A 24788-nucleotide genomic window follows, 5' to 3' on the forward strand; every position below is an offset into this window, starting at 1 on the left:
AGATTATCAGAGATTTTATTTGTTCTATCCTTTCCCTGTCGTTTCAAACAATAAATGATCAACGTATAGATTAATGCTCAAAAGTTGCAGTCACGTGGAACTTACTTTCTTCAGAGTTGGTGGGGAGACTGCAATGCATGTTCCCTCGAGCAGCCAGACACTTCCTGGTGCAAAGGTGGGGTTGGACACATGAAAATAAATCCAACCCCATTCTTTCTTTTAGCCCCCACCAGCCATCTATGAGGGAGACTTCCAAAAGTGGGTGGAAAGGTGGAATTCAAAGATAACACATCTTTTCCATGAACTTTGACAACTCCCTCCTGTGCATGCGATTACCTTTCCAGATCCTAAATGGGACTCTGGCCCCTTTGCCATCAGACCAATGAAGGAGGAGTAAAGCTTAGCGCTGACTCCTGCCCAGCACCCAAGACCAAGCATGAGGAGCTGCAAACCTCTCCCTGGAGGAGGCCCAGCACAGACCAGGGGTTCAGCCCTCTTGAGTCCTCAGCCATTCGCCTGCCCCACAGCTCAACGTCAGTCTCAAGTGGTCGTTCCCCGCTTGTCATCCAAAGAAGGCGCCAGAGCAGAGTGCCTCTGGAAGCTTGTATGGATCAAACTTCCCGCCTGCAGTTTATTCCTCTTAGAAAGTTGCTGTTCGTGGGGTGATGAGCACCTTGCTGTAGTCTTTGGGTCATGAGTATCTTATCTGTATTCTCCCCTCTCCCCCCCCCCCTCAACTTCCTACAAGGATGAACTGTAACAATTACTGATGTCTCAGGGCAGCCGCTGGTGTGGTGTGTCCAGAGTTGTGAAACCCGTCTTTTGTTCTCCTAGGGCGTGAAAGGGGCCAAAGGACCGCCTTCATTTTCCGTAAGTGTCACCTGGTTCCAAGGATTCTCTGCGCCCATCGAATGTAGGCATTGGACAGTTCAGGGCCAAGCTGTCTGCTGGCTAATTCGCTCTGTTTTATGTTTCAACTGCAGACGTGTGAGCTCCTCCAGTATGTGCGGGATCACAGTCGTAAGTACCCTCCTGGAATTGATCGCCCTGGGTCTCAGTGCTCATAAAAGGGGAGCAGTGAGTAGTGGAGACCATCTACCAATCAATTTCTTAACGTGAGCGATGCCGCTGCACAGACGCGGGGCTGTGAACATCTTCTCTGGCTGCCAGCTTGACTATTGGAACCTGTCCCGAGCACGAAATAATAATATCACTAGCGCTCTTGGTCTAGGGGAAATGGAGGGGTAAGGTCTGAAGTCTCCTGGTGGTGACATCCATCAGCGGGGAGTCACGGTGAATTTTCTTCAAGCGCATATTAGCTGACAGCACAGAACTCATTCAGCGTGAAAGCAGTAGCGGCATGATAGCAGGGTGGCTGAGCAGATGGGACCAGTCTTTCCTTCATGGTTTGTGTCCCTTGCCTATTGCTTCTTCTGGTTGGGTGCATTAAGTCTCTTGTAAAATTACTCATTTTGCTGAGATATATATATATATATTTCTTTTTAAAATTATAAAAGCAGAAAGGCATACAGATTTGGCAAATGCCCTTTGAATTTGTTTTAAGATCCACCTAGCAGCTTCTTCTACTAAGACATGCTTTAGTGCCAGCAAAGAAATTCCGCACAGCTGATACAGAGAAAGCGAGCTTTTCCGTGCATCTACAAATGCTTGATGGCCACCCAGCAAAGCAATGTGGCTGAAAGGAGCCAGGCGTGCCTCAGGGCGTCTTAGCAGGGAAAAGAAACAAATGAGCCCATTGGCCTCCCAAGACAGGGACTTTCAAAACCATTCATTGCCGTGCTGACCCTCACTGTTTCTCTTTTACTCAATGGAATGATGGTGGGAATTGTGTCTGTGAGTTGGGTGCTGAAGGCTGCTTGCTTGGGGGGCTGAATTAGCACAGGAGGTTTTCAAACATGGCAGCCATGTGGACTGGGGATGGCTCAGGTGTGTGGAGGCCTGGTCAGGGCCTGAGATGCACAGTTGGGCTCCCTGGTGGCCGGGTGGGCTGCAAACCACACAGTCAGCAGTGCAGAATCACTAGCTGCAACATGGGACAAAGATGAGGCTTTCTGCTCCCATAAAGAGTTACCGTCCCAGAAACACACAGGGGCAGTTCTACCTTGTCCTGCGGGGTCCGCACCAGTGAATCCTGCATGTATAAAAGCACCCTGAGGACACAGGATGACCTCAGATGCCCAGAGGCTCACACTGCACTGGCCAAGGGAGTGATCGGCAGGGATAGGAGTGTCCCAGGGCACCGTTCAACACGGTAGCCAAGAGCCGCAGTCAGATACAGCGCACCTGGCTGGTGCAACCCAAGAGCTGAACCGTGGCAACTGCAGTTCATTTTCATTCATTTAGATGGAAAGAGCCACCCATGGCTGGTGGCTACCATGTTGAACAGTGCAAATGCCTAGCTTCAGCTTCATTGGCTTCGGAGTAAATCCACCTCTGACATTTAGAATGTGTCAATCCATGCCCCTACACACATTCAGACACATGTCACGTCCGTAGCTCTAGCTATCACCATGGGTGGTACGGGAAGTATATTCCGACCATGAGGGTTTTTAGCTTTCAAACCTCAGTGGCCCCCAGGTGGCCCTTAGCACAGCGTTCTCCTCGCAGGCCACAGTCCTTTGCCTCTGACAGTTGACCGTGCACTGCCGACTCATTGCCCTGCCTCTGCTCCCCTGGCCTTCCCTGGCCTGGGGAAAGAGTCATGCTTTCTCCAAGAGGCTAGATTCTGCCTACCCAGCCCTACCTGCTGCCTTGACTGTTGAGTCATCCGCCAACACCACACAGGGAGCACCTCGGCCGCCCTGATCATCCTAGCGTGCTCTCCTACCAAATAATAACCCAGTCTCCTTTGTTCTTCTTTTCCAGCTGGTGGACACGGTGAGTCATCTTTATTTACAGCATGTTTTGATCAAGAGCCAGAATTTTGTACATCTGGAACGATGGGTTAGAACAAAGTGTTGCCTGCCAAATGATATTTCTGTTTTCTGCCTGTGTTCTCTGCTGTCTGTTAGTGGAGGCACACACCCAATAAATGACTCCGTTTTAGCTGAGCTTCACAAACCAGTGATTTGCTTGCTTGTTTCTATCAGGATGTTTATGAAAAGCTTGACCATTCACTTGACTATGAGTTCTCTTTTCTTTCGCCTTTGGTAACCAGGCTGCTCTGTCCCTTCATTCTCATTGGCCCTCTGTGTGTGGCTGTCTCTCTAGTCTTCACATCGTCTTTACACAGCCCCTGGTTAGAAGTCAGGGTCCAGAGAGGAGACACATCAAGAAGAAAAGCCGAGGTGCCCAGACAGTAGCTGAGCTGAGTGGGAAGCTGGGGCAGTGCCAAAATCCATGGTGCTCACGCTGATCCTAACGACCAAGCTGCATCCTTACTATTGTTCAGTGCTGGTTTTCCAGGATTTTCTGGTGCTGATGACATGATGTTTCTGTAGAAACCCACCAGCACTGGGGCTCTTTGAGAGCCCAATGACGGGGGGAGACAAACAAAGAAAAGAACTACCGAATCTGTACCCCATAACTGAGAGCTATCAGGTGGAGTCCACACCATGACAACTCTGTGTCAGAAAAGAACTGGGATCCCTAGTGTTTTCAACGGCTGCTTTTTAAGAAACAGATCACCAAACCTTTCTTCTGCGGTACCTCTGGGGCATCTCCAAACTTTCAGTTAGCAACAGAGTCTACAAATGGTGTTCCCCACCCACGGACTCCCAGATCCATAGCCATGGCTGTCAGGTCAGTTGTGAATCACCTTGACCGTATAGGACAGAGCAGAATTGCCCCACGGGGCTTCCAAAGCTGCTGTCGTACTGGAAGCAGATGGCCACGTCTCTCCTGCAGAGCAGCTGGCAGGTTCGAACCACTGACCTTTATGTTGGCAGCCAACCATTCAACCACTGCGCCCCTAGAGCTCTGTACAGCCTCTGTAGTTGGTGTGCAAGCGAGACAGGACGGTGCGCTCTGTCGCAGAATCATGGGCAGGAAGGGAGAGAGGCTTCTTGGGGAACGGCTCTTCATGGAGGCAGTAGCTTGGGCGTTTAGATTGAAGCCTCAGAAGGAGCCAGCTTGCAAGGAGCGGTCAGGGGGCACTGCAGGTACAAAGGCCATGAGACAGACAGTGCGACACGTAGTAGCCTGGGATGACTGAGCTGTCGTCCAGGGCCCATGAGAAATACAGCAGTGAGTAGGGGCCAGATTCAGTTGGCAATGATAAGGAGGCTGGCTATTGCTTGAGCGGTAATCAGAAAGGGTGGAAGGGCAGATTGAACGTGTTGAGAGGAGGGGCATGGGCCGGTAGACAGTTTTTCAAGCTTATTTGGACTGCTGTGGGGAGAATGGGCTCTAGGGAGACCTTGTCAGAGTCCCAGGATTCGCTGTTGAAGCACTCTGGCACCCACAGGGGGGCTGGGTTGTGCGTGAGTGAGGTGACAGTGGTTTGAAGCTGACCCTTGCCTTCCTCCTTCCTCCCCGTCACCTGCTCTGTGACAAGCAGCAGTCACCACTGTGTAGCATGTGACCAGGAAGCAGGTAAGGTCTCCGTGTAGGGCCCATCTCTTCCGGAGAGCCTCCCGGAGACCAGGGCATTCCTGTCCAGTATTCCTCGGCTTTCTTGGTGGGTTAATCCAGGTAGACTAGAGAAACAAATTCATAGACACTCATGTGTGTATAAGAGAGAACTTCATATCAAAGAGTAATTATATATGAAGAAGATATTCCAGCCCAGTCCAGATTAAGTCCGTAAGTCCAATATTAGCCCATATGTCCAATACCAGTTCATAGATTCCTCTTTAGACTCACGCAACACATGCAATGATGCCAAATGCAGGAAGATCACAGGCCAGTGGGTGGAACGTCTTGTGGGTCCAGTGGCGGTGGAAGCTTCTCAGCACTGATGTGAGTTTCCCCGTGACTCCTCTAGCATCCGGACTCTGGCTCCATCAGTATAGCTCCAGGTGGCTATATGGTCAACAGGAATGTCTGGAAGGGAGTGTGTGTCCCACCTCCAGGGAAGAAGACAGGAGTTCCCAGAATCCTCAGGAGAAGGCCACATGCCCACACAGAGGCCTTATTAGCTAGAACCTGTTTGACAGGCTAGACTCCATCCGTTCGCAAGTTGACAGGAGATTCTGTAACTGCCACACTTGGGTTCCTGGCAACTCACTGGGTTTCATATAATGTATTTTATGAGTTGAATTAGTCTAGGGACAGGCTGTTTTTCTTTCTCCCCTTATCTCCAGTTAACACTGTGAATCCTGCTTCCCTCTAGCTCTCAGTGACACCGGTAGTGGTTGCAGTTCTTCATGTGTCCCTCACCCGCTGCCATCAGTCGATGCCAACTCATGGCGACACTATTAGGACAGGGTCGAACTGCCACTGGGTTTCTAAGACTGTAGTTCTCTCCACTCTGAGAATACACATAGAATGCGCCATCTTTCTCCCACAGAGAAAGTTCAAAGAGCTGGTCTTGCAGCTCACCATCCAGCGTAGAATCACCAGGGCTCTCCACATGTACAGACCTGCAAACAATGGCCCAGCCAAAACCCTAGCAGAGCCACCTGCATGTTGGGTCAGAATTAGACTCATTTCATTTTTGTTGTCAAACTGACATCACCTCAAAAAGTGCTTTTTTAATTATCTGCTCAGCCCACTGCCTTGTGCTCCTAAAGGCTGATAAACGATTTCCTGCCTCCCTTGAGCTGAACCGAACCATTTGGTTCGGGTTTGAATTTCTCTTCACACCGACCAGGTGAGAACTCCTTCTGCCTGTGAAGGTCGTGGCACCAAGGGCCAGAAGGTGATAATAAGGTCATGTGAAGGTGGTAAGGCCCAGCAGGCTCATGACAGAGGAAACTCGTCCATGGCCAGCCCAGCCAACCCCAGCAGGTGTGAGTTCCTCAGATAGCTGTGACAGGCTGGAGGCCTCTGGCTGTGCTTCTTACATCACACATGCCTCCGAAAAGGAGGGGCCACCTCTCCAAGGGAAGCATGCTATTGGGATTCCTTGTAGCATCCTCCACAGCAGCTTCTGATCACACCCATGATTTAAGTTTTCTTTTCCTTCCTACACATGCTGCAAAATAAATCTATTTGGAGGTTATTTTTTGATTCAGCGCTTATTGAATTCCTACCATATGACCAGGACTAATAACCTGAAGGAGCCCTGGTAGGATATGTAACCTTCAAGGTTACATGTTGGGCTGCTAACCACAAGGTCAGCAGTTCGAAACCACCAGCATCTCCAAGCAGAAAAGATGAGGCTTTCTATTCCCATAAAAAGTTGAAGTCTTTTATCTAACCCCAAATTCAAGCTCGTGACATATAAAACAGGGATCACTTTTTTGTTGCAGTTAAATCAATTCTTATATTAAAAAAAATAATTTTCAGTCTCAGAAACCCACAGGGGCAGTTTGATCCTGTCGTGTAGGGCCACAGTGAGTCAAAACTGATGAGATGGCAAGTTGTTAACAACCTGGAAGGTGTCACAAAGCGTTAAGTATTTACCTACTAACCAAGTTTATAGGCTCAAATCCACCCAGAGGAGCCTCAGGAATAAAAGCTAGCCATCAACTTCCAAACGAACACAAACAAAAAAAACTCACTGTCATTGAGTCGAGTACTTATAGCAACCCTATAGGAGGCAGACCTTCCCGTGGGTGTTTCCGAGATTAAACTCTTTATGGGAATAGAAAGTCTCATTTTTCACCCTCAGAGCAGCTGGTGGTTTGGTACTGCTAACCTTGTAGTTAACACACTCAATGAAATTCGCTGTTATGGAGTCAATTTTGACTCATGGCGGCCCTATAGGCCAGAGTAGACCTGCCCCTGTGGGTTTCTGACTCTCTGACTATTTATGGGTGTAAAAGCCTCCTCTTTTTCCCAAGGAGCAACTGCTGCATTTGAACTACCAATCTCACAGTCAGCCACCCAATGGGTAACCACTGGGCCTGCAGGGCTTCTAATGAACACAGTCGCTGAAAACACTGCAAAATGCAACTGGCACCTGAAGCACACAGGTCGCCGTGATTCAGAATTGATTCAGTGGCCACTGACCTGGTGTTTTTGTTGTGTTTTTTTTTAATAACTTAGAGAACAAGAGAAATATGAATCCCTATATTTGTACTTCATAAATTAATGGGGGATATAAACATTCATCAGTTCATCAAAGAAACACAAATTGCCACCTGTGATAAACACAGGCTACCAGGATTAAGATTAATGATTAGTTATGCTCAATGAATAAGGATAGATAATCTGTAATTAACACTTCCACTAGAGCTGAACATGCATAATTCAGAGTTCTCAAAATAGTAAGGCATATTTATAGTGAACTTGCATTTTTAACTTAAATGCAAATATGCTTTTCTTCATTCTCCTTTGACTGATTCAGTCTGGGCGCTCATAATGAAGTGGGTAATGATCACTCTCATGGCGATCAGCAGTGTTCACTGAGCACCCCTCAGTGCCAGCCATGGTCTAAGGGTTGACTTGTATAATCTTCATCTCTGCAGGTCTATGCCGTAGGGATTCTGTGGCTCACATTTTACAGATGAGCAAGCTGAGGCACAGAGTGGATCAGTACCTTGGCTAAATAAGTAGTAAGTCCAAGACCCTAGGCGAGTTGCCGAGCTCTGACCACTGAGCTGTAACGCCTCTCTGCTTATCCTGTATGTCGGTTCTATTCTGAATTTCCTAAATTTGTAAGCAGACGTTCATAGTCTCACACTCATTCCTTCTGAAGACACAGTATATTTTTCCTCATCGAATCACAAAAGAAAGCGGTTGTAGGCAATTGAGTGAAGTTCCACCGACGGCCAGGGTGCCAGGGATTAAACTTCTGTAGGTGGAAGAACGTTTCTGTGAGCGCTCTCACATAGGAAGCATCTGGTCATTTACCCTAGGCAAACGCCAAGCCCACTGCTGTCTAGTCGATTCCAACTCATCATGAGCCCACAGGACAAAGTGGAACTGCCCCATAGGCTTTCCAAAGCTGTAATCGTTCAGGAAACAGACCGACTCGTCTATTTTCATGCATCAGCTGGTGGGTTGGAATTACTGACCTTCTGGTTCGCGGGCAAGCACTGAACCACTGTGCCACCAGGAGTCCCTGCAGATTTCCTGTTTGAAAAGATGAAATTGAAGACTCTTTTCTTTCATGCTTCTTTAAAAATAAACTTGATTCTTAAAAGCATTTTTAATGATTCAAGGTTTAAATGTTTAATCTTTATTCGATACTTAAATATTTAACATTTTAATATTTTATAGCTTACGGTTTAAATCTTTGATTAGTTAACATCTAAAATTACTTTACTTCCTACGTCCCATTTTTCCAAAAGCAATCATTCTCTGTGATACAGGTGTAATTTTGCCTTCTGGACACCCGGCAAGGAGCCCTGCTGGTGGAGTGGTTACACATTGGGCTGGGCTGCTAACTACGAGGTTGGCAGTTCAAAACCACCAGCTGTATGGGGAACAGTGAGAGTCAAAGCCCATCTGCAGAGTATCCAGTCAGATTAAGCCTCTCGCAGACCCCTTCTAGCCGAGACTGAAACAGCTTTGCCATCAGCTGGAGATCATTGTAAACTGGATTATGGCGGATTGCACGTGGGATAATTTGACACTTGGTCAGTTGACCTCCATCGTGACCCAACCTGAATTGAATCTAAGCTCAAGGATTTCTGGCTTGTTCCATGACAAAAATGTCTTCCCTGGCTTTTTAAATATTAATGGTGGTCTTTTCTTTTTTAACTCTTTATTTGTATTAGTATATTCTTTTTATTATTTTATTCTTGCCATTTATCTTGCTTTTGTTTTTATTGTTACTGCTGGGTTTCCCACTTTGTGAAGCACAGAATGAGTAAATTCATAGATATAATAATTGATGCAATGGTTTATGAGGGATGTGGGGGTGGGCAGAGAGTTACGGAGGGTGAGAGAATTTGGGGAGCAAACAATGAATGTGGGAGAGGGGAGGGAGCATTGGAACTGATTGTGATGATGTCCATACAACTCATTTGAAAAGTGATTTAACCATGGAGGTGTATGATTTGTGAATACTATATCAAGAAAACCACCAAAAAAGGTTGATGTAATGTGAAAAATGTAGCCAATGTCACTGAACAATATGTATAGGAATTGTTTAATAGGAACCTAATTGCTACGTAAACTCTCACCCAAATACAAAAAATTCATTAAAAAATAAAGCCACTCTGTAGGAGAAAGATAAGGTTTCTACTCCCACAAAGAGTTACAGTTTTGGAAACCCACAAAGGCCATCTGCCCTGTCCTACAGGGTTACTGTGAGTTAGAATCGACTCAATGGCAGTAAGTTGCTTTGGGTTGAGATGGGTTGGGTTGGGTTGGTTTGGGTTGACTTGGGTTGGGTTGGGTTGGTTTTTAGAGTCCCTAGATGGTACAAGAGGAGCCCTGGAGGCTATAGTGGGTTACATGTTGGGCTTACTGCAAGGTCAGTAGCTTGAACCCACAGGTCACTTTTGGTGAGAAAGCTGAGACTGCTCTGATAATGATTTACAACCACAGACACCCTAGGAATCAGTTCTACTCCGCCCAACAGGGTTGCGATTCGTTGGAAAAGACTGCATATGAAAGTGAGGGTGGGGTGGGGCTGTCAGCCAACACTGTGCTGCTAAAGGAAAGGTGGGCAGTTCAGGTTCACTCCTCCGTGCCTCAGAAGAAAGGCCTGGTGATCCTACTTCTGAGAAATCAGCCACCAAACATTCCACCTAGCACAGGTCTCCTCTCACACACAAGGAAGGGGTCGCTATGGGTCAGAGTCTTCTCACCTGGATCACCTGCTTTGTCTTGTCTTTCAGGAAAGCCCGAATGCCCCGTGCATCCAACCGAGTTAGTGTTTGCCTTAGACCAGTCCCGGGATGTCAGCGAGCAGGATTTTGCGCAGATGAAGGCGATGATTGTGTCCCTGGTGAGGGAAGTCAAGATCCGGGAGAACAGCTGTCCGGTGGGCGCTCGCGTGGCCATCCTCTCTTACAACTCACACGCCAGGCACCTCATCCGCTTCTCAGATAGCTACAGCAAGAACCAGCTTCTCGGGGAAATTGAAGCCATCCCCTACGAGAGATCCACGGACGTCCGGGAGATCGGCAAAGTCATGAGGTTTATTTCCAGGAACGTCTTCAAGCGGACCCTCCCAGGGCCTCACACGAGAAGAATCGCCACATTTTTCAGCAATGGTCAGTCTGCCGACACCCAGTCCATCACCACAGCAGCCATGGAGTTCAGTGCCCTGGACATCATACCCGTGGTGATCGCTTTCAGCAATGCGCCTTCCATCAGACGGGCCTTTTCGGTAAGAAAAGCTTTGGGTTCCTTCAGAGGTGTGTAGACCGACATAGGAGAGTCCTGGTGGTGTAGTGGGGACTAGATGGGCTGCTAACCTCAAGGTCAGCAGTTCAGAACCACCAGCTGCCCAACAGACAGGAGGTTTTCAACCTCTGTAAAAAGTTGCAGTCACCCGAAACTCACAAGAGCAATGCCGCCCTGTCCCACAGGGTCACTAGTAAGCAATGAGTTTGGGGCGTTTATACGCCTACCTGGGGAATATGTCAAGAAACGCAAGCTTCACAGTTTGATAGATTTACTTAATAAAGATCTCTTTGCTGTGTAGCAGTACTTTTTGACTTGCCTTCCAATATGTAAAACTAGGTTAACTAGAACAAAGCCAAACTCATTACAGCCTTCAGAATACACCAGGTGCTGTCTGCTCAATCACTGGCATTGAATCCATTTCCACTCGGTAGCCAGATAAAACAGGGTAGAGCCGCCCCTGTAGTTTCCCAGGCAACTCTTCAAGGGAGTAGAAAGCCCTGTCTTTCTCCAGAAAAGCTGTGGGGAGAACTGTTGCCCATGCTGTTCGCAGTACCCTGCCCAATCCACTCCTCCCAGGCGCCGAAGTTTAGAACTCTCTCCCCCTGCCTTTGAAATCAGGATGATTTGTTTGGAAGTTGCTTTTTCTGTTCAACCAAAAGCCTGGGTTCTAAGCGGGCAAGAGCTAAGTCTGTGTTCCTGGGGTGCCAGACGCAAAACCAAGCCCAGTGTGAGCAACCCAGGGTGTTCTCACAAGCAGGGCCTTGAGTTAGAGTCCTTCGCTGGGTCCGTTTTATGGATGAGACGACTGAACCTGGAAAGGCTAAGCTGTTTCTCCAGCTTCACACAGCGAGCAAGTCTCCAGTGAGGACCTGCAGCCAGGTTTCCTATTGTTCTGCTTCCCTAGGTGAGCGAGCAAGTGGCCTTGGGGCCTCAAGACACAGACCCAGCAAAGACTTCCATAGAAATCACTAATACGGCCGGGGTCACGGTGATTGTTGTTTGATGAAAAACAACCGGTTGTTTTTATAGCCTAGTCATGAAAAGACCCCAGCCTTATCAAGGAGAAGGCCCTCCCATTAAAGCTTCTCAAGGCTGAGCATTCAAACCTGTGATGTTCAAGACGGCAGGGCTGGTCTAGCCTGTAGGTTGGTTCCTTGTTCACGTAGGGCACTGGCAGAGGGGCCCAGGGAACAGACAAGGGTGAGTGTTCAAGGCCAACCATTCGAAATGGATTTCCTTTCAAGAAAGGAAGTGATTTATGCCTTTCAGTATGAAGAAATATGGGCAGAGACTATCTCATATTTGAGAAATTGAGTAAACTAGCAGTCTGAAACTCCAGGGCAGGTTTAGGAAAGAACTTCCCGGTGATGCATGTTGGTTGAGTGTTCGGTATGGACTCCATGCAGGGAGTCAAGAGGTCACTTCTATACGGACAGTCATTCACCTGCTAAGTAAAAAAGCAAACTCCACTGCCATGGAGTCGATTCCAACTCCCAGTGACCCTGGAGGGCAGAGTAGACCGCCCTTTTGGGTTTCTAAGACTATAAATCGTTCTCAATGCCCTTGAGTCTAACTCTGAGTAACCCCATGGGGCAGGGTAGATCTGCTGAACTGCCAGCTGTGAGGTTCTAAGCTGCAGTCCCACCAGTAACCCACAATCTACATACATCCTTTCTACTTGAGCCCTTGGTATCAGCTCATTTTTCCTGTCCTTCCCCACCATTCCCTCCCTCGTGAACTCTTCATAATTAAAATTTTTTTTCATGTCTTACACTGTCTGACATTTCCCTTCACCCATTTTTCTGTTGTCTGTCCCCCAGGAAGGAGGTTATATGTAGATCCTTATAATTGGTTTCCCCTTTCTACCCCACCTTGCCTCCACCCTCCCAGTATCGCCACTCTCACCACTGGTCCTGAATCTGTCCTGGATTCCCTGTGTTTCCAGTTCCTATTTGTACCAGTGTACATCCTCTGGTCTAGCCAGATTTGTAAGGTAGAATTGGGATCATGATGGGGGTGGTGGTGGTGAGGAAGCATTAAGGAACTAGAGGAAAGTTGTATGTTTCATCATTGCAACACTGCACCCTGACTGGCTCATCTCCTCCCCACGACCCTTCTATAAGGGGATGTCCAGTTGCCTACAGATGGGCTTTGGGTCCCCAATCTGCACTCCCCCTCATTCACAATGATATGATTTTTTGTTCTTTGATGCCTGCAGGATACCTGATCCCTTCGGCACCTCGTGATCGCACTGGCCGGTGTGCTTCTTCCATTGGCCTTTGCTGCTTCTGAGCTAGATGGCCACTTGTTCACCTTCAAGCCATTGAGACCACCGTCGTTTTTTTAAGGGTGGCTAAATAAGCAAAACGGGGTTGAAGTTTAGGACTCCTCTGTACAACATGGGAAGCAGGGACGGTTTCCTAGCGCTGCCAGGAAGAGTAACTGCTATTATGCAGGTGCCTTAGTGCGCGGTGCATTGTGAGCACCGAGGCCTGGTGGCCATTGCTTCGATTTCCTTAGGATCCGATTCCGTTCCAGGATGAATCTGAACTGATGCTAGTTTAATGCTATTGAAGTGTCCGTTGTAGAGATAGCTATTAGCATCATTGAACTAACTCTCAGAATTATGCAAATGAAAGGCTTCCGTGTCAGGATCAGAAAAGAAGACGCATGTAAATTAGGAAAGGTGGGGGGGAAGGCTATGCAAATGAGGCTACTGTGAGCAGCAGCAGCTGAGAACTTCTGTCCGTGAATCTGGTCGCAGACAGTCCTCATCCGCCCTCTGCTTCCTGAGAGGCCCATCCTCGCCTGGCTTTGATGTGAACTCAGAAGGAGAGACGGCGAACGTGACACCCGATGGAAATAATCAAGGGCACTGGTGGCATAAGCTTAACACACGCAAGGGCACCCTCCCGCCCGGGCACCCACCCGCCGGGGCACCCACCTGCCCAGAGGCACCCATCCACCCGGGCACCCACCCACCCAGAGGCACCCACCCGCCCGGGCACCCACCCGCCCAGAGGCAGGCCCCAGCGCGTGATATAAACACGTATGTGGCTGGGGTTTTCTTGTGGTACATAGCGGTGGAAGGAAGCCGCTTCCATTTCTACATTCTTCAAATTTCCAACTCTGGCATTCGGAATGTTGATCGTGGCGGTCAACCGTAACCCTTATCCACAGCCAGGTTTTCCATCCCCTTCATTTGTGAGGACTGCCACCTTCACTTAGAGATGAGCGAATCATCCGAGTCGCCTGAGCACCGCATCTGAGCCAGGGGTTGTTCCAGGCTCTGGGGCCACCAAAGCAAACAAAAAGCCACAGACCCATGAAGGTGGACAGGGCCGCCGAGAAGGGGTCAGCCCAGAGGCAGAGACAGGTTGTGTCGAGCCTAATGCCTGGCGGTACAGCAGAGCGAGGACATGTCCACAGCTCCATTGTGTTTTCCCTCCCTTTCTTCTGCCTGCTCCCTTCAATCATGCTTGTGCTGTTGTCAGTTAGTGTCAGTGACCACAGCTGGCTCATGGCAGCCCCATGTGTGCACAGTAGGGCATCTTCCCAAGTTCCTTTGGGTGGGCTCGGACTGCCGGCTTTTCAACTAGTAATCAGGTACTCCGCCATTTGGTCCACTCAAGGACCTTAAACATGTGTTTGTTATCATTATTTTTGGAGGCCAGAACTCAAAGTTCTCCCGGTACAGTGCTGCTTTGCATCTCCATGTGAGACCTATTTTATAACCTCAGTTCTGTGGAATACGCATTGGACTGCTCACCGCAAGGCCAGCTGTTCAAACCCACCAGCTGCTCCATGGGAGAAAGCTCAGGCAATCTGCTTTCACAAAAAAGCACACGCCATCCTGGAAACCCTCTGTAGGCTCCCTATGAGCCATCTCCATCTCCATGGCAGTGGGGTTGTGTGAGGGCTGTTTGATCATGACCATGACTTTTATGCATCTCGAGTCATCTGAGTGACGTGGTCCGGTGTAGTATGCTGTGCCCAGGCAGACATGTAGTGGGACTCAGAAGCAGGTACTCCTGTAGTGTGACGTGGAGTGGCTCCCCACTGTTCCTTAGCAAAGAACGTTCTTGGAAATGTCTTGCAATGGCATAAAGCTGAGCAAGGGCCTTTCCATCCTTTCGAGAGTGGAAGGCCGTTTCTTACAGAAAAGCCCCAAAGTGGGCTTTGTCTTGCACTAGGAACTTTCCACTAACTTGGCCTGACTGGTGATATTTCACTTGCTGCGGTGCATGCAGACATCTAATAAGAGATGGGTTTCCCTTGCGGATGTCCTTGTGAGAAACATGTCTGTCTTCTGAAACCCACTTGCCATGGACTTGACTTTGGCTCGTGGGGAACCCAGGTGGGTCCAAGTCGAACTGTGCTCCGTGGCTGAGTTTTCAGAAGGTTGCCAGAACTTTCTCTGGATGCCTCTGGATGGACACAAACCTCTGGCCATGCATTTAGCAGCTGAGTGTGTTAATGGCTTACAACACCTGGGGGGCAGGGGGCGGGACTCCTTCATTCAGATAACCCATTCCTCTCCTCTTTACTTTGCTAGTTGGCCTTGCAGTTCAGGAAAACATTAAGAAGCATAACATTTGGCTTGATACATCATTCCAGTGATTCGAGCTGGCTGGAATTGGGAAGGAAATCCTTCAATAGGAAACTCTGGTGATCCGCATTTTTAAAAGGCTGTCCTTTTTCATAGAGAATTGCCTAGAGACCGTTGGCCCCAATATGATCATGGCTCCAGAAGATGATCCATCATGTTAATTCCATGGTGCTTGGAGCACACCAGCTATGGCTGGCACTTCTTTGAATCCACAGGAAAGTGCGTAATTGGAAACGTGAACAAGGATCCCTTTTCTTTAAGCCCCCAGCCCACATGCAGCTTAGGGAGCTTCGATGGTGTACTCACTGTCGTTACTCCAATAGTAGGACACCTGGTAGGGCAGATCATCTCTAAGGTCATATCTTCCACACTTGACCGATTAGGAGATCTCAGTGGACCTATATCCCCTCAGTGGGCTCCCCTTCTACCCCACAGTATGGAGATAAGTGCAGTGAGCTCCCAGAGAGGAATGCCGGTGAGCCCAGAGAAATAAAGATGGGCAGATACTGAGATGAGCTGCGGGAAATCCCGGAATCTCCAAGACTCCCCCATCTCTCATTTCCACATCACTCTTCCTTCCCTCGTTTCCCTTCTCTTTCTCTCTCTCCTCCTCCTCCTTTTCCTCCTCCTCTTCCTCCCTACCTTCTCATGGACCACAGTGCACAAGAAGGTCTAGGACCAGCCTGCGGCTGTTTGGGCTGTTAGTCATTCCGTGGTAGAATTCTTGACTCCCATGCAGGAGGCCCAGGTTCAATTCCCAGCCAGTGTGCCTCATGCCTATCCTGCTACCAACGCATCAGTGGAGGCTTGCCTGCCACTATGATGCTGATTAGGTTTCACTAGAACTTTCAGACTAAGAGAGTAGAAAGGAAGGCCTGCTGGCTGACATCTGAAAATCATCCAACAAGAAGCTGACAGATCCCAATGGTCCAATCCCCAGCACTCATGAGGATGGCTTAAGACTGGGCAGTGATGCACTGAGTTGCACTTAGGAATGTCATGAATCAGAGGCAGCTCAATGGCTTCTGACAACAACACAGCTCTATTAGCTCTTGTTTCTAACAGGCATCTGATTGGCTCAAATATTCATCCCTGGTCTAATCAGCTCTGAGCAGAAAACCAGTTACACACTCCACTCCACCCACAAACATGGCTATCCTTCTATGGATAAAGTACGGGAAGAGAAATCTCTACAGAAAGAGAAGAGACGTGAGTTTAAGAAGCAGGATTTACGGATAAAAATTGAAATATCTGTCAGTCCTACCTCTTGGGCATTAAATAGAACCTTACCTACAATTTTTCTTCAACCATCAACTATCTCTGAATCAATTAACTGCCAAACCAATTAGTCTTGATTCTTTGGGGGTCCCCTCTTATTCTCCTGGTGCGCACCCTCAAACTCCCCAGGTGGGTTTACTAACAATGAGCCAAATTGGGTTGGGGGGAGGGTTCCGAGAGGCATGGCGGTGGATGGAAGGGATCTGTCTCCCTTTCAGAGACCATCAATGCCTGATTTCAAGTGAGAGCTCAGCACTGGCTATCACAGTCACAGGGTTCTCTGCGGCTTGAGGGGTCCGGGCTGGGGTGGGATTCGGATCCTCTCCTTTAAATGGCTTCAGGGTCCCGGTATCTTTCCATCCATCTTTTTGCCTTTTCCTTTACAACACTTTCATTGGCACATCATCCACACCATAGAGTTCAATGGTTCTGTCATATCGAGAAGAGTTGTACATTCATCACCACCAGCAATTGTGGAAGATGCTTACACTCATTGCCTTTACCTTTTCCTGAGCTTCTGTTTCTTCCTCTGTAAAATGGGAGGTGACCAGAACCCACTCACTGTTTGGCTGAGATCATAGAGCTTAGTGTGCTTGGGACACTGTCAGGTGGCCTCCAGTGGCCCGCGAGGCACTCACCCAGTGCCAGAAAGTGCCTTACCGTTATGAACTCATTGCACACGCCCAGCAGCCCTCTTGGGGAGTCTGTTGTTGTCCCAGCAGGCACCTGGGTAAAATACATGATTTGCACGTGACTGAAGCTCAAGGCCAGCAGTGTGAACCCACTCAAACAGCGCCGCAGGCGGCCGGGTGATGCAGTCCCATACACAGACTCCATGGGGCAGTCCTCCCATAGGCAGGAGGTCACTGTGCATTGACTTGACAGGAATGGTGTGGACTGACTAGCATTCCTATTTTTCAGAGGAAGAATCAGACAGGGGAAGTACCCGGCCTGAGGACTAAAGGTCGTGTTTGGGTTTTAACTTGAGACAGCGGTCCTAGCCTCCTTGACATGCTGTGCCAACCATGACCTTCTTCAAGGGAGCAGCCTTGACCTCTGCAGGTCTTGATTGTCTAAGCCATCCTGGAAAGGGTTTTACCGCCCCACGCACTAAGCTGTTCTCTCCCTGGCTTCCGCTCCTTGCAGATTGACGACACGGGCACTTTTCAAGTCATCGTAGTTCCATCGGGGACCAACTACACGCCAGCACTAGAGCGTCTCCAGCGGTGTACTTTCTGCTATGGTAAGACCCCCACTGGGAGCATCTCGTGGTCAGGCCTGTCGGCACATTGAGTCACTGTTGGCGGGAGCAGCTGAAACTTGGCAAGCAGAGATGTGGCTGGCCGGCCCTCAGAGGACTTCCCTGGCGCCTGGCCTCAGCCCCTCGTACTGCATCTTGTACAGATGGAACATCTCAACTTGGCAAGCCAGGTCTCCACCTATATGTCCCAGCAGGAGGGCCGCCTACAGGCTTCCCTCCCTTGACTCCTCCCTTCCTGCCTCTTTTGTTATCTGCCAATGCACACTGGCAACAGTAGTCAAGAAAGCGACTGTCTGACACTTGGGGCATTGATGGCATAAAGAATGTCAGCGTGCAAGGTGAGAGTCATGCTCGCTGGGATGGAGAAGGCTCTGCACCCATTTGGCTAAGCCACGATTCTCAGTGGCTTGGCCCTTAGGTAATGCTGTGATTTGGCGGTACAGTGATGGCCTAGGCAGCCTCTGTTTTATGGTCTAATGCCATCATCCTCCGTTTTTGCACAAGACCAATTTTCGCATGACAACCTAGGCTGGGGAACCCAATGATGTCACTGAATGGGGCCTGGGTGTAGTGAGCACCGGTTCCAGGCGGCAGTGACGATGATATCTTAGCCTGTCCCAATGCCCAGTGTCCCATGCTGTGCATTTATGTGTTTTCCAAAACCTCTGATGTTCACAACCTCTGAGAAATCCTTTTGAGAAACCCAATAGTTTCCCACCTGCTTGGGAATTTTTCCTTTTCAAGTATGGTAAAAGCCAGCCAATGTTCATGGATATGTCACTGAAAGAAGTTTTCACGGACTGCGCCAGGAAGGTGTGCAGCGTTGGTTCGTCTGTGGTTGTGTTTTAAACAGGACCTATAGGTCTAGCTAAGGGGCCCTCGTGGCCCTGCCGGGGAAGCACTGGACTGCTAATTACAGGGTCGGCAGTTCCAACCCACCAGCTGCTCGGGAGGAGGAGAAGGATGGGCTCTCTGCTGCTGCAAGCATGTCCAGTTCAGAAACGATGCTTTGCAATGGACTCAATGGCTGTGGGTGGGTGGGGCTAGCTAGAAAATGAGATTGCAGTTTTCTATTTCACTGTTCTAATAAGGATGAAGAACCCCTTAGTGGTGCAAACAGTTGGCATGCTTGGCTGCTAACTGAAAGGTCAGAGGTTTGAATCCACCTACAGGGGCCTCAGGAAAAAAAAGTCTATCTCTCCCCAAAGCAGCCATGACAACTCCTGTGGAGCACAGCTCTGTGAGACGCAGTGTGGTGGCCCTGAGTCAGAGTCGCCTTGAGTAAACGCACTGCGGGTGAATCTAGTCTGACTCGTGGCCACCCTACAGGACAGGGTAGAACTACCCCTGTGGGTTTCTATAGCCATAACTCTTTATGGGATTAGACAGCCTGATCTTTCTCCCATGGAGCTGCTGGTGGTTTCGAACTGCTGTCCTTGAGGTTAGCAACCCAACATGTAACCCCTATGCCACCAGGCTCCTGATGGCCACTGGTCCTGGTAATAATTATGAAGAGATTATGGGTCGCCATAATGGCTAACGGTTATCAAACATCTACCTTGGGCCAGGCGCTATTCTAGGATTGGTGGCGACGGCAGCTCATACTGGAACGCTTGTATTGCTTATGGCCCAAGCACTGCTCCAATTACTTTCAATAGAGTACATTACTTTATCCTTATAATTACCCCAAAACAGTAGGCATCGTCTGAGCTCTGTTTCACAGACAAGGAAAATGAGGGTTACAGAGATGAAATCATTTGCCCAGGGCCACACGGTCACATTAAACCCAAGAAGGATGATCCTTCGTGTCTGTGGCTTTTGAGTTCATGGGGCTCTCCATTTCCTGCTCCCAGACACTCCCCATTTGGCCTAAAAGAAAAACCTAAATCTTCTGGGGACGCTAATGCTTGTCATATAAATGACCTCATGAGGCGGAGGCAGCTCTGTGGGAGGAGGAGGGTTTCCAGTCTTCTGATAAGTCACTCTGCTTTCTCTAATCACTAAATCTTCCACACATCCGCCCAAAAACACACATCCCAACCCCACCAACTGCTGAGGGTAGAGGTCAGCCTCTAAATCCTCAAAGCAGTTGAAGGACTCACAGTGCCGAGGGTGGGGAGTCGGGAGGAGGGACATCCAGCCTGTGTGCTCAGTTGGAACCTCAAACACATCTGTCTGTGACCGCAGTGTGCCAGTATGTCACACAGTCAGAAGTTGCACGTGAGTGACTGGGGGCCCCTTTGGGTTCCGGTTCTTGGCTCCAACACTTGTTTAGTCTCTTAGGCACATTATACAAGATACTTTGGCTGTCATTCCCTCCAATTAGAAAGCTCAGGCAGCGGAGCAAATGGGCAGCCTGCTGTCTCTGAGTTTAGAGACTGCCGCTGCACACAGGTGACTCGTTCTCTCCTCGGATACACGGTCGTCAGTCACAGGCTGCTGACTGGCAATCAGCAAAGTGTGTCTCAGAGAGGCTATAAGCAAGACTCAAGTGAGGGGATTTGCTCCCTTCCCCAGGCCATCCACTTCTGGCCGCGGATCTTGTAGTCAGCAGCTCAGAGCGGCGGCGCATGTACCAGCTGTGCACACACTTGCTGGTTGAGTTCTTTCTCCGCTTCAGTTGTTGAAGAGGCCATTCGCCCCTCCGCCATGGAGCCTTCTGCAAAGGCTGAGCCTACAGAAGATCGATTCTGAAAGGAGGGTCCCAGGGTAATTCGAGTCCGTGGAGTCCCAAGCGAATTTGGCCTTCCTGCCCCCTTTTCAGAAAGAAAAGAAATCTTTTAAGATGACCCAGCACCCCCTTAGCAATGAAATACTTGTGTCCTACTGCCCATCATCCAGGATAAATGTAGGGACCTGCTTTTGCAGCGCCCCCTCCCTCCATTATCCCAGGGCCACCCCCAGGGGGTGGGCTCACCCACCTCGGGGAACACTGTCCTTGTCCAACCATCTCAGCAGCATGAAGAGTCAAATTGCAGAAGCAGCCTGACAAGGGCCATACTGTATGGTTGTCTCGGAGACAAAGCCCAAACCCAGGCATCCCGGCCGCCAGGCAAAAGGGCCTCCCGCTGCTCTTCCACATGCCCTTCCCTCTAATGATAGACTATGACCTCCTAGGTAGAATTTTCCAGAAAACCTGGCGGGTCCTCTGGCAAAATGCTTCTCCTCCCTTGGCCTCAGTCTCTTCAGTAAAATAACGAAGTTGGGGTCAGCAGCCTCGTGTGAATATTCATTGTGGACAGATTCGAGGCAAGCCACTCTCTTTTGATGGCCGCCGGCTCTTTTGTCACTGGAAAGGTGCATATTCCTAAGAATGACCTCCTCTTTGCGGAGAGCCAATGAACAGGCAAGCGATCTTGATCGTCATTCCCTGTCCGTAGACGTGCATGGAGCTTTCAAGGCTTAAGTATGACGGAGATGCAAACAGGAGGGGTAGCTCTGTCATGAAAAGGCATACCTGCTCATTGAGTTCTAAGCCCGCCTTTTAGTGGAAATGACAGATATGTGGCTTTTTGTTCCCCACTCCCACTTTTAAACTGTTTGCTTTTTCAGCCAAACACTGTGAGCACAGAGATCAGGGCCACTGGTTGATCCCACAGATGGTCAGTCTGGTGGGGTCGTTCACTTTCTTGTGATGAGAAGTAGAGTCGCATGTGCATGAGCCATGCGGTCTATTTAAATCTTTATAAACATCAAGTTCAACTAAGATGACAACAGCCAAAGTTTTAGCCTGGGTGTAAGGCTCAAGGTGGATAGTTTAAAAATCTGTGCTGTTTAAAATACAGAGGCAGACGCGGAACTAGGAAACCATCCTGCTTTGTTATAATTATTATTCTTCAAGCCATTCAGTAACTATTTTGCATTGATAGGGATGACATTTTCAAATGCCAAAATATTTGAGATGCTCCCTTTCTCCTTCTATTTCACATTGACCCCAAGTGCCTTTTGGTTTGCAGATGTCTGCAACCCAGATCCTTCTTGTGACGAAGCCAGACCACCCCCTGTGCAGTCCTACATGGATGCTGCTTTCCTTCTGGATGGCTCTCAGAATTTGGAGAGTGCTGAATTCGAAGGCATCCGACTTTTCATGGAAGCACTGCTAGATCACTTCGAAATTTCCCCTGAGCCCTTGACCTCCACCACGGGGGACCGAGTAGCCCTGTTGAGCCACGCACCCCCAGACTTCATCCCCTATACTTGGAAGAGTCCCGTGAGAACTGAGTTCAACCTTACCACCTACAGCAGTAAGCGCCTCATGAAGAGGCACCTGGAAGAATCTGTGCACCAGCTCCGAGGAGATGCGTTCATCGGCCACGCCTTGCAGTGGACTCTGGACAATGTCTTTTTCAGGACGCCCAACGTGAGAAGAAATAAAGTCATATTTGTGATCTCAGCTGGGGAAACCAATTCCTTGGACAGAGAGACCTTGAAGAAGGAGGCCTTGCGGGCCAAATGCCAGGGCTACGCCCTGTTTGTGCTTTCTCTTGGCCCTACTTGGAACGACAAGGAACTGGAAGAGCTAGCCAGTCACCCTCTGGATCACCACTTGGTCCAGCTTGGCCGCATCCATAAACCTGACCACAGCTATGGTGTGAAGTTTGTGAGGGCCTTTATGAGCTCCATCCGGCGTAAGTCGTAAAAGCTGTGCCGTTGTGAACATTCGCGGTACCCTGGTGTTCCCCAGAGGCAGCTTGGTGATGAGCAGTCATGGCGTCTTGAAAATCCCTCCTCTGTTTTCAAGGGGACCGCAAGGTTGAGTGGAAAACTGCAGTGACAGGCGCGTGGGGTGTGGGGAGGCTCTGGGTCCTAAGCATTTCATTTTCAGGCTCATCGCCTTTGATGCCTCTGGTTCCTATGGCGATACACCCATAACAAGCAGCTGCTCACTCATGTGTCTGCATGCAGCAGTGTGGTCTGGGCCTGCGAGGTCACCACGCAGAAACACCGGCTTGGCGGCATTAGCACATGCAGCCCTGTGATGGGAGGTCTCATCCAGTAACACGCCAACACCGGGAAACATAAAAAGAAACAGAGTCCTGGGCTGGGTTTTTACACACGTGCTGAAGGCAGCATTTCAAGTATTTGCAGAGACATTAGACTGGTCAGGATGAAAGATGCAGCTTCCCAGAGTCCTGGGTTGTGTTAATGGCTTTTTACGAGGCCAGTGATGAGGGTAATTGCAACTGGTACCCATAAAAACAAATCCTGCGCTGTGTTCCTGGGATTGAGTTTGCCAGGAAACGACAGGATCCGCTTCTAACGCAAGCAGACACATAACAGGGAGTTAGTGCTAGCACTGAGGGTTGGGAAGCATTGGGTAGGATTTCTGAAAGGGGTCCTGCTGGCGCAAACAGCTAAGCGCTGGGCTCCTGACTGAAAGGTGGTGGTTGTAACCCACTCACAAGTTCGGAGGGGAAAGACCCGGTGCACTGCCAGGCAAAGATGACACTGAAAACAACTCAGTGCCATCCAAGTCCATGCCGACTACCGGCGCCCTGCAGGGCAGACTGGCATTTCTCCTGGGAGTTCCCCAGACTTCACCTGTGAAAGGGAGCAGAAAGCCCCATATTCCTACTGAGGAGCGATTGGGGGGTTTGAACTTTGGACCTTGAGGATCTCAGCCCGATGTGTAACCAACCCTTATTGCCCCGAGGGCTCCTGATAGGTAAAGATGAAAGGTTCGGAAACTCCTCAGGGCGATTCTACCCTGTTGCATGGGCTCACTGTGCATGAGAAGTGACTCAGAACCTAACCTGAGTGTCTCCAGGGCGAGCGAGCCCTGACCACGGTCACTGCCCTCCTGGGAGCGCTATTCTGACACTCCCTCTAAATCGCTGCGGCTCTTCTCAAACATCCTGCGGAAATCGAGCTTATCCAGCATAGACCACACCAAACCAACACGCCCCAACAAAGAGCAAAAGTGCTGGCAGGCAGCCTGACGCCAAACCCGATCAACTCCCCAAACTCACTACCATCAAGGAGCTCCCCACTCAGCGCCACCCTGGGGAACAGAGTAGAACTGCCCTGCAGGGGTGTAGATCTTTGAGGGCAGGAGAAAGCCGCATCTTTCTCCTGCCCAGCAGCTGGGACTTTCAGACCGCTGCCTTTGCAATTGGGAGCCACACATGGCCTATTATGCCACCAGAGTGCTTGTCAAGGCAGATGGAAATTAAAAATCAGATAGAAATGTTTTAAAAGGAAAGCATCAGTTTCAGACTCCACCCAAAAGCACACTCCCCACCGCCTACGGCAGCTCTAGCGGAGGTGCTGTTACCTAACCCAGAAAAAGTTCGCTACAAGTCTGTTCAATGTAATTCTTCAAAAAGACATGTAATAGGCTGCTCAGGGTTTCCTAGAAAATATTGTTTTTAAATTTTATGAAGGGTATAGGAAGAGGCCTGTGATATTATTCGGAAACATTCATTGATGCGGGCCACGTGAACCTTTAAGGAGCCCAGGTGGTGTAGTGGGTTACTAATCTCAAGGTCAGCAGTTCAAATTCGCCTCGTACTCCACAGGAGAAAGAGGAAGCGATCTGCTCCCAGAAAGAAAGAGTTACCGTCTCAGAAACCACAGGGAGCAGTTCGACTGCCTCCCAGGGTTTCGTATGGGATACAAGTCAGCTAGCCTCAGTGAATTCACCCCAAGGGGGCGCTGTTGTCACTGCAGCTCATGATACAAACAAAGACTGCAGAGGGGGCCTCCTTCTCCCACTGCATTTAGACATTGCCAAGGAGCAAATGAGGGGGGAAATGACTCTTCTGATGCGCTCATGGCCATTAGAGGTCGAGGCCTTTGTTGACTTGTGTTAGCAGCCAAGGACATCTCACTGGGAAAAGTGGATGGCTCTGCTCTGCCTGTAGACTCAGTTGAAATGCGTTTGCTAATCTCAGATCTAGAGACGGCCCTGGGAAATCTGCCTTCCTCTCCTATGGCCACCAAAGTCGGCCACGTTCTCTAACGGATGCCGAGAACAGTGAGGCCCTTTGTAGACCAAGCAGCATTGCTGCGTGTTAGCTGCATAAATAAGAGGCTCATCGCTGATTTTTCTCTTCCAAGGTGCAATCAACAAGTATCCACCAGTAAACTTCAAAACAAAATGCAGCCGGCTCCCCTCCACAGATACACAGCCGCCTCTCCGACAGTGGCAAAGGTATTATCTGCTTGGTGTTGCTTGATAGATTGCTGTGCCGCCCTTCCCTCCTCCTCCTGCACCTCCTCCTCTTGCTCCTCTCCCTCCTCCGCTTGTGTTCTTATCCGTCCTCTGCA

The 24788-nt window shown here is 49.4% G+C and overlaps 1 protein-coding gene across 3 annotated transcripts in view; it reads left to right on the forward strand.

The window, feature by feature from the left end:
• Window positions 1–24788, forward strand: part of COL6A6 (collagen type VI alpha 6 chain) — a 161617-nt gene that overhangs the window by 124476 nt on the left and 12353 nt on the right. For all 3 annotated transcript variants that reach the window (XM_075547205.1, XM_075547207.1, XM_075547206.1), the window contains exons 30-35: window positions 835–870; window positions 984–1020; window positions 9858–10351; window positions 17405–17501; window positions 21476–22147; window positions 24579–24672. In XM_075547205.1, the coding sequence (XP_075403320.1) occupies window positions 835–870; window positions 984–1020; window positions 9858–10351; window positions 17405–17501; window positions 21476–22147; window positions 24579–24672 (1430 nt within the window). The remainder of the gene's footprint in view (window positions 1–834; window positions 871–983; window positions 1021–9857; window positions 10352–17404; window positions 17502–21475; window positions 22148–24578; window positions 24673–24788) is intronic.

Source organism: Tenrec ecaudatus, chromosome 4 (assembly GCF_050624435.1).
Source record: "Tenrec ecaudatus isolate mTenEca1 chromosome 4, mTenEca1.hap1, whole genome shotgun sequence".
Taxonomy (NCBI): Eukaryota; Metazoa; Chordata; class Mammalia; order Afrosoricida; family Tenrecidae; genus Tenrec; species Tenrec ecaudatus.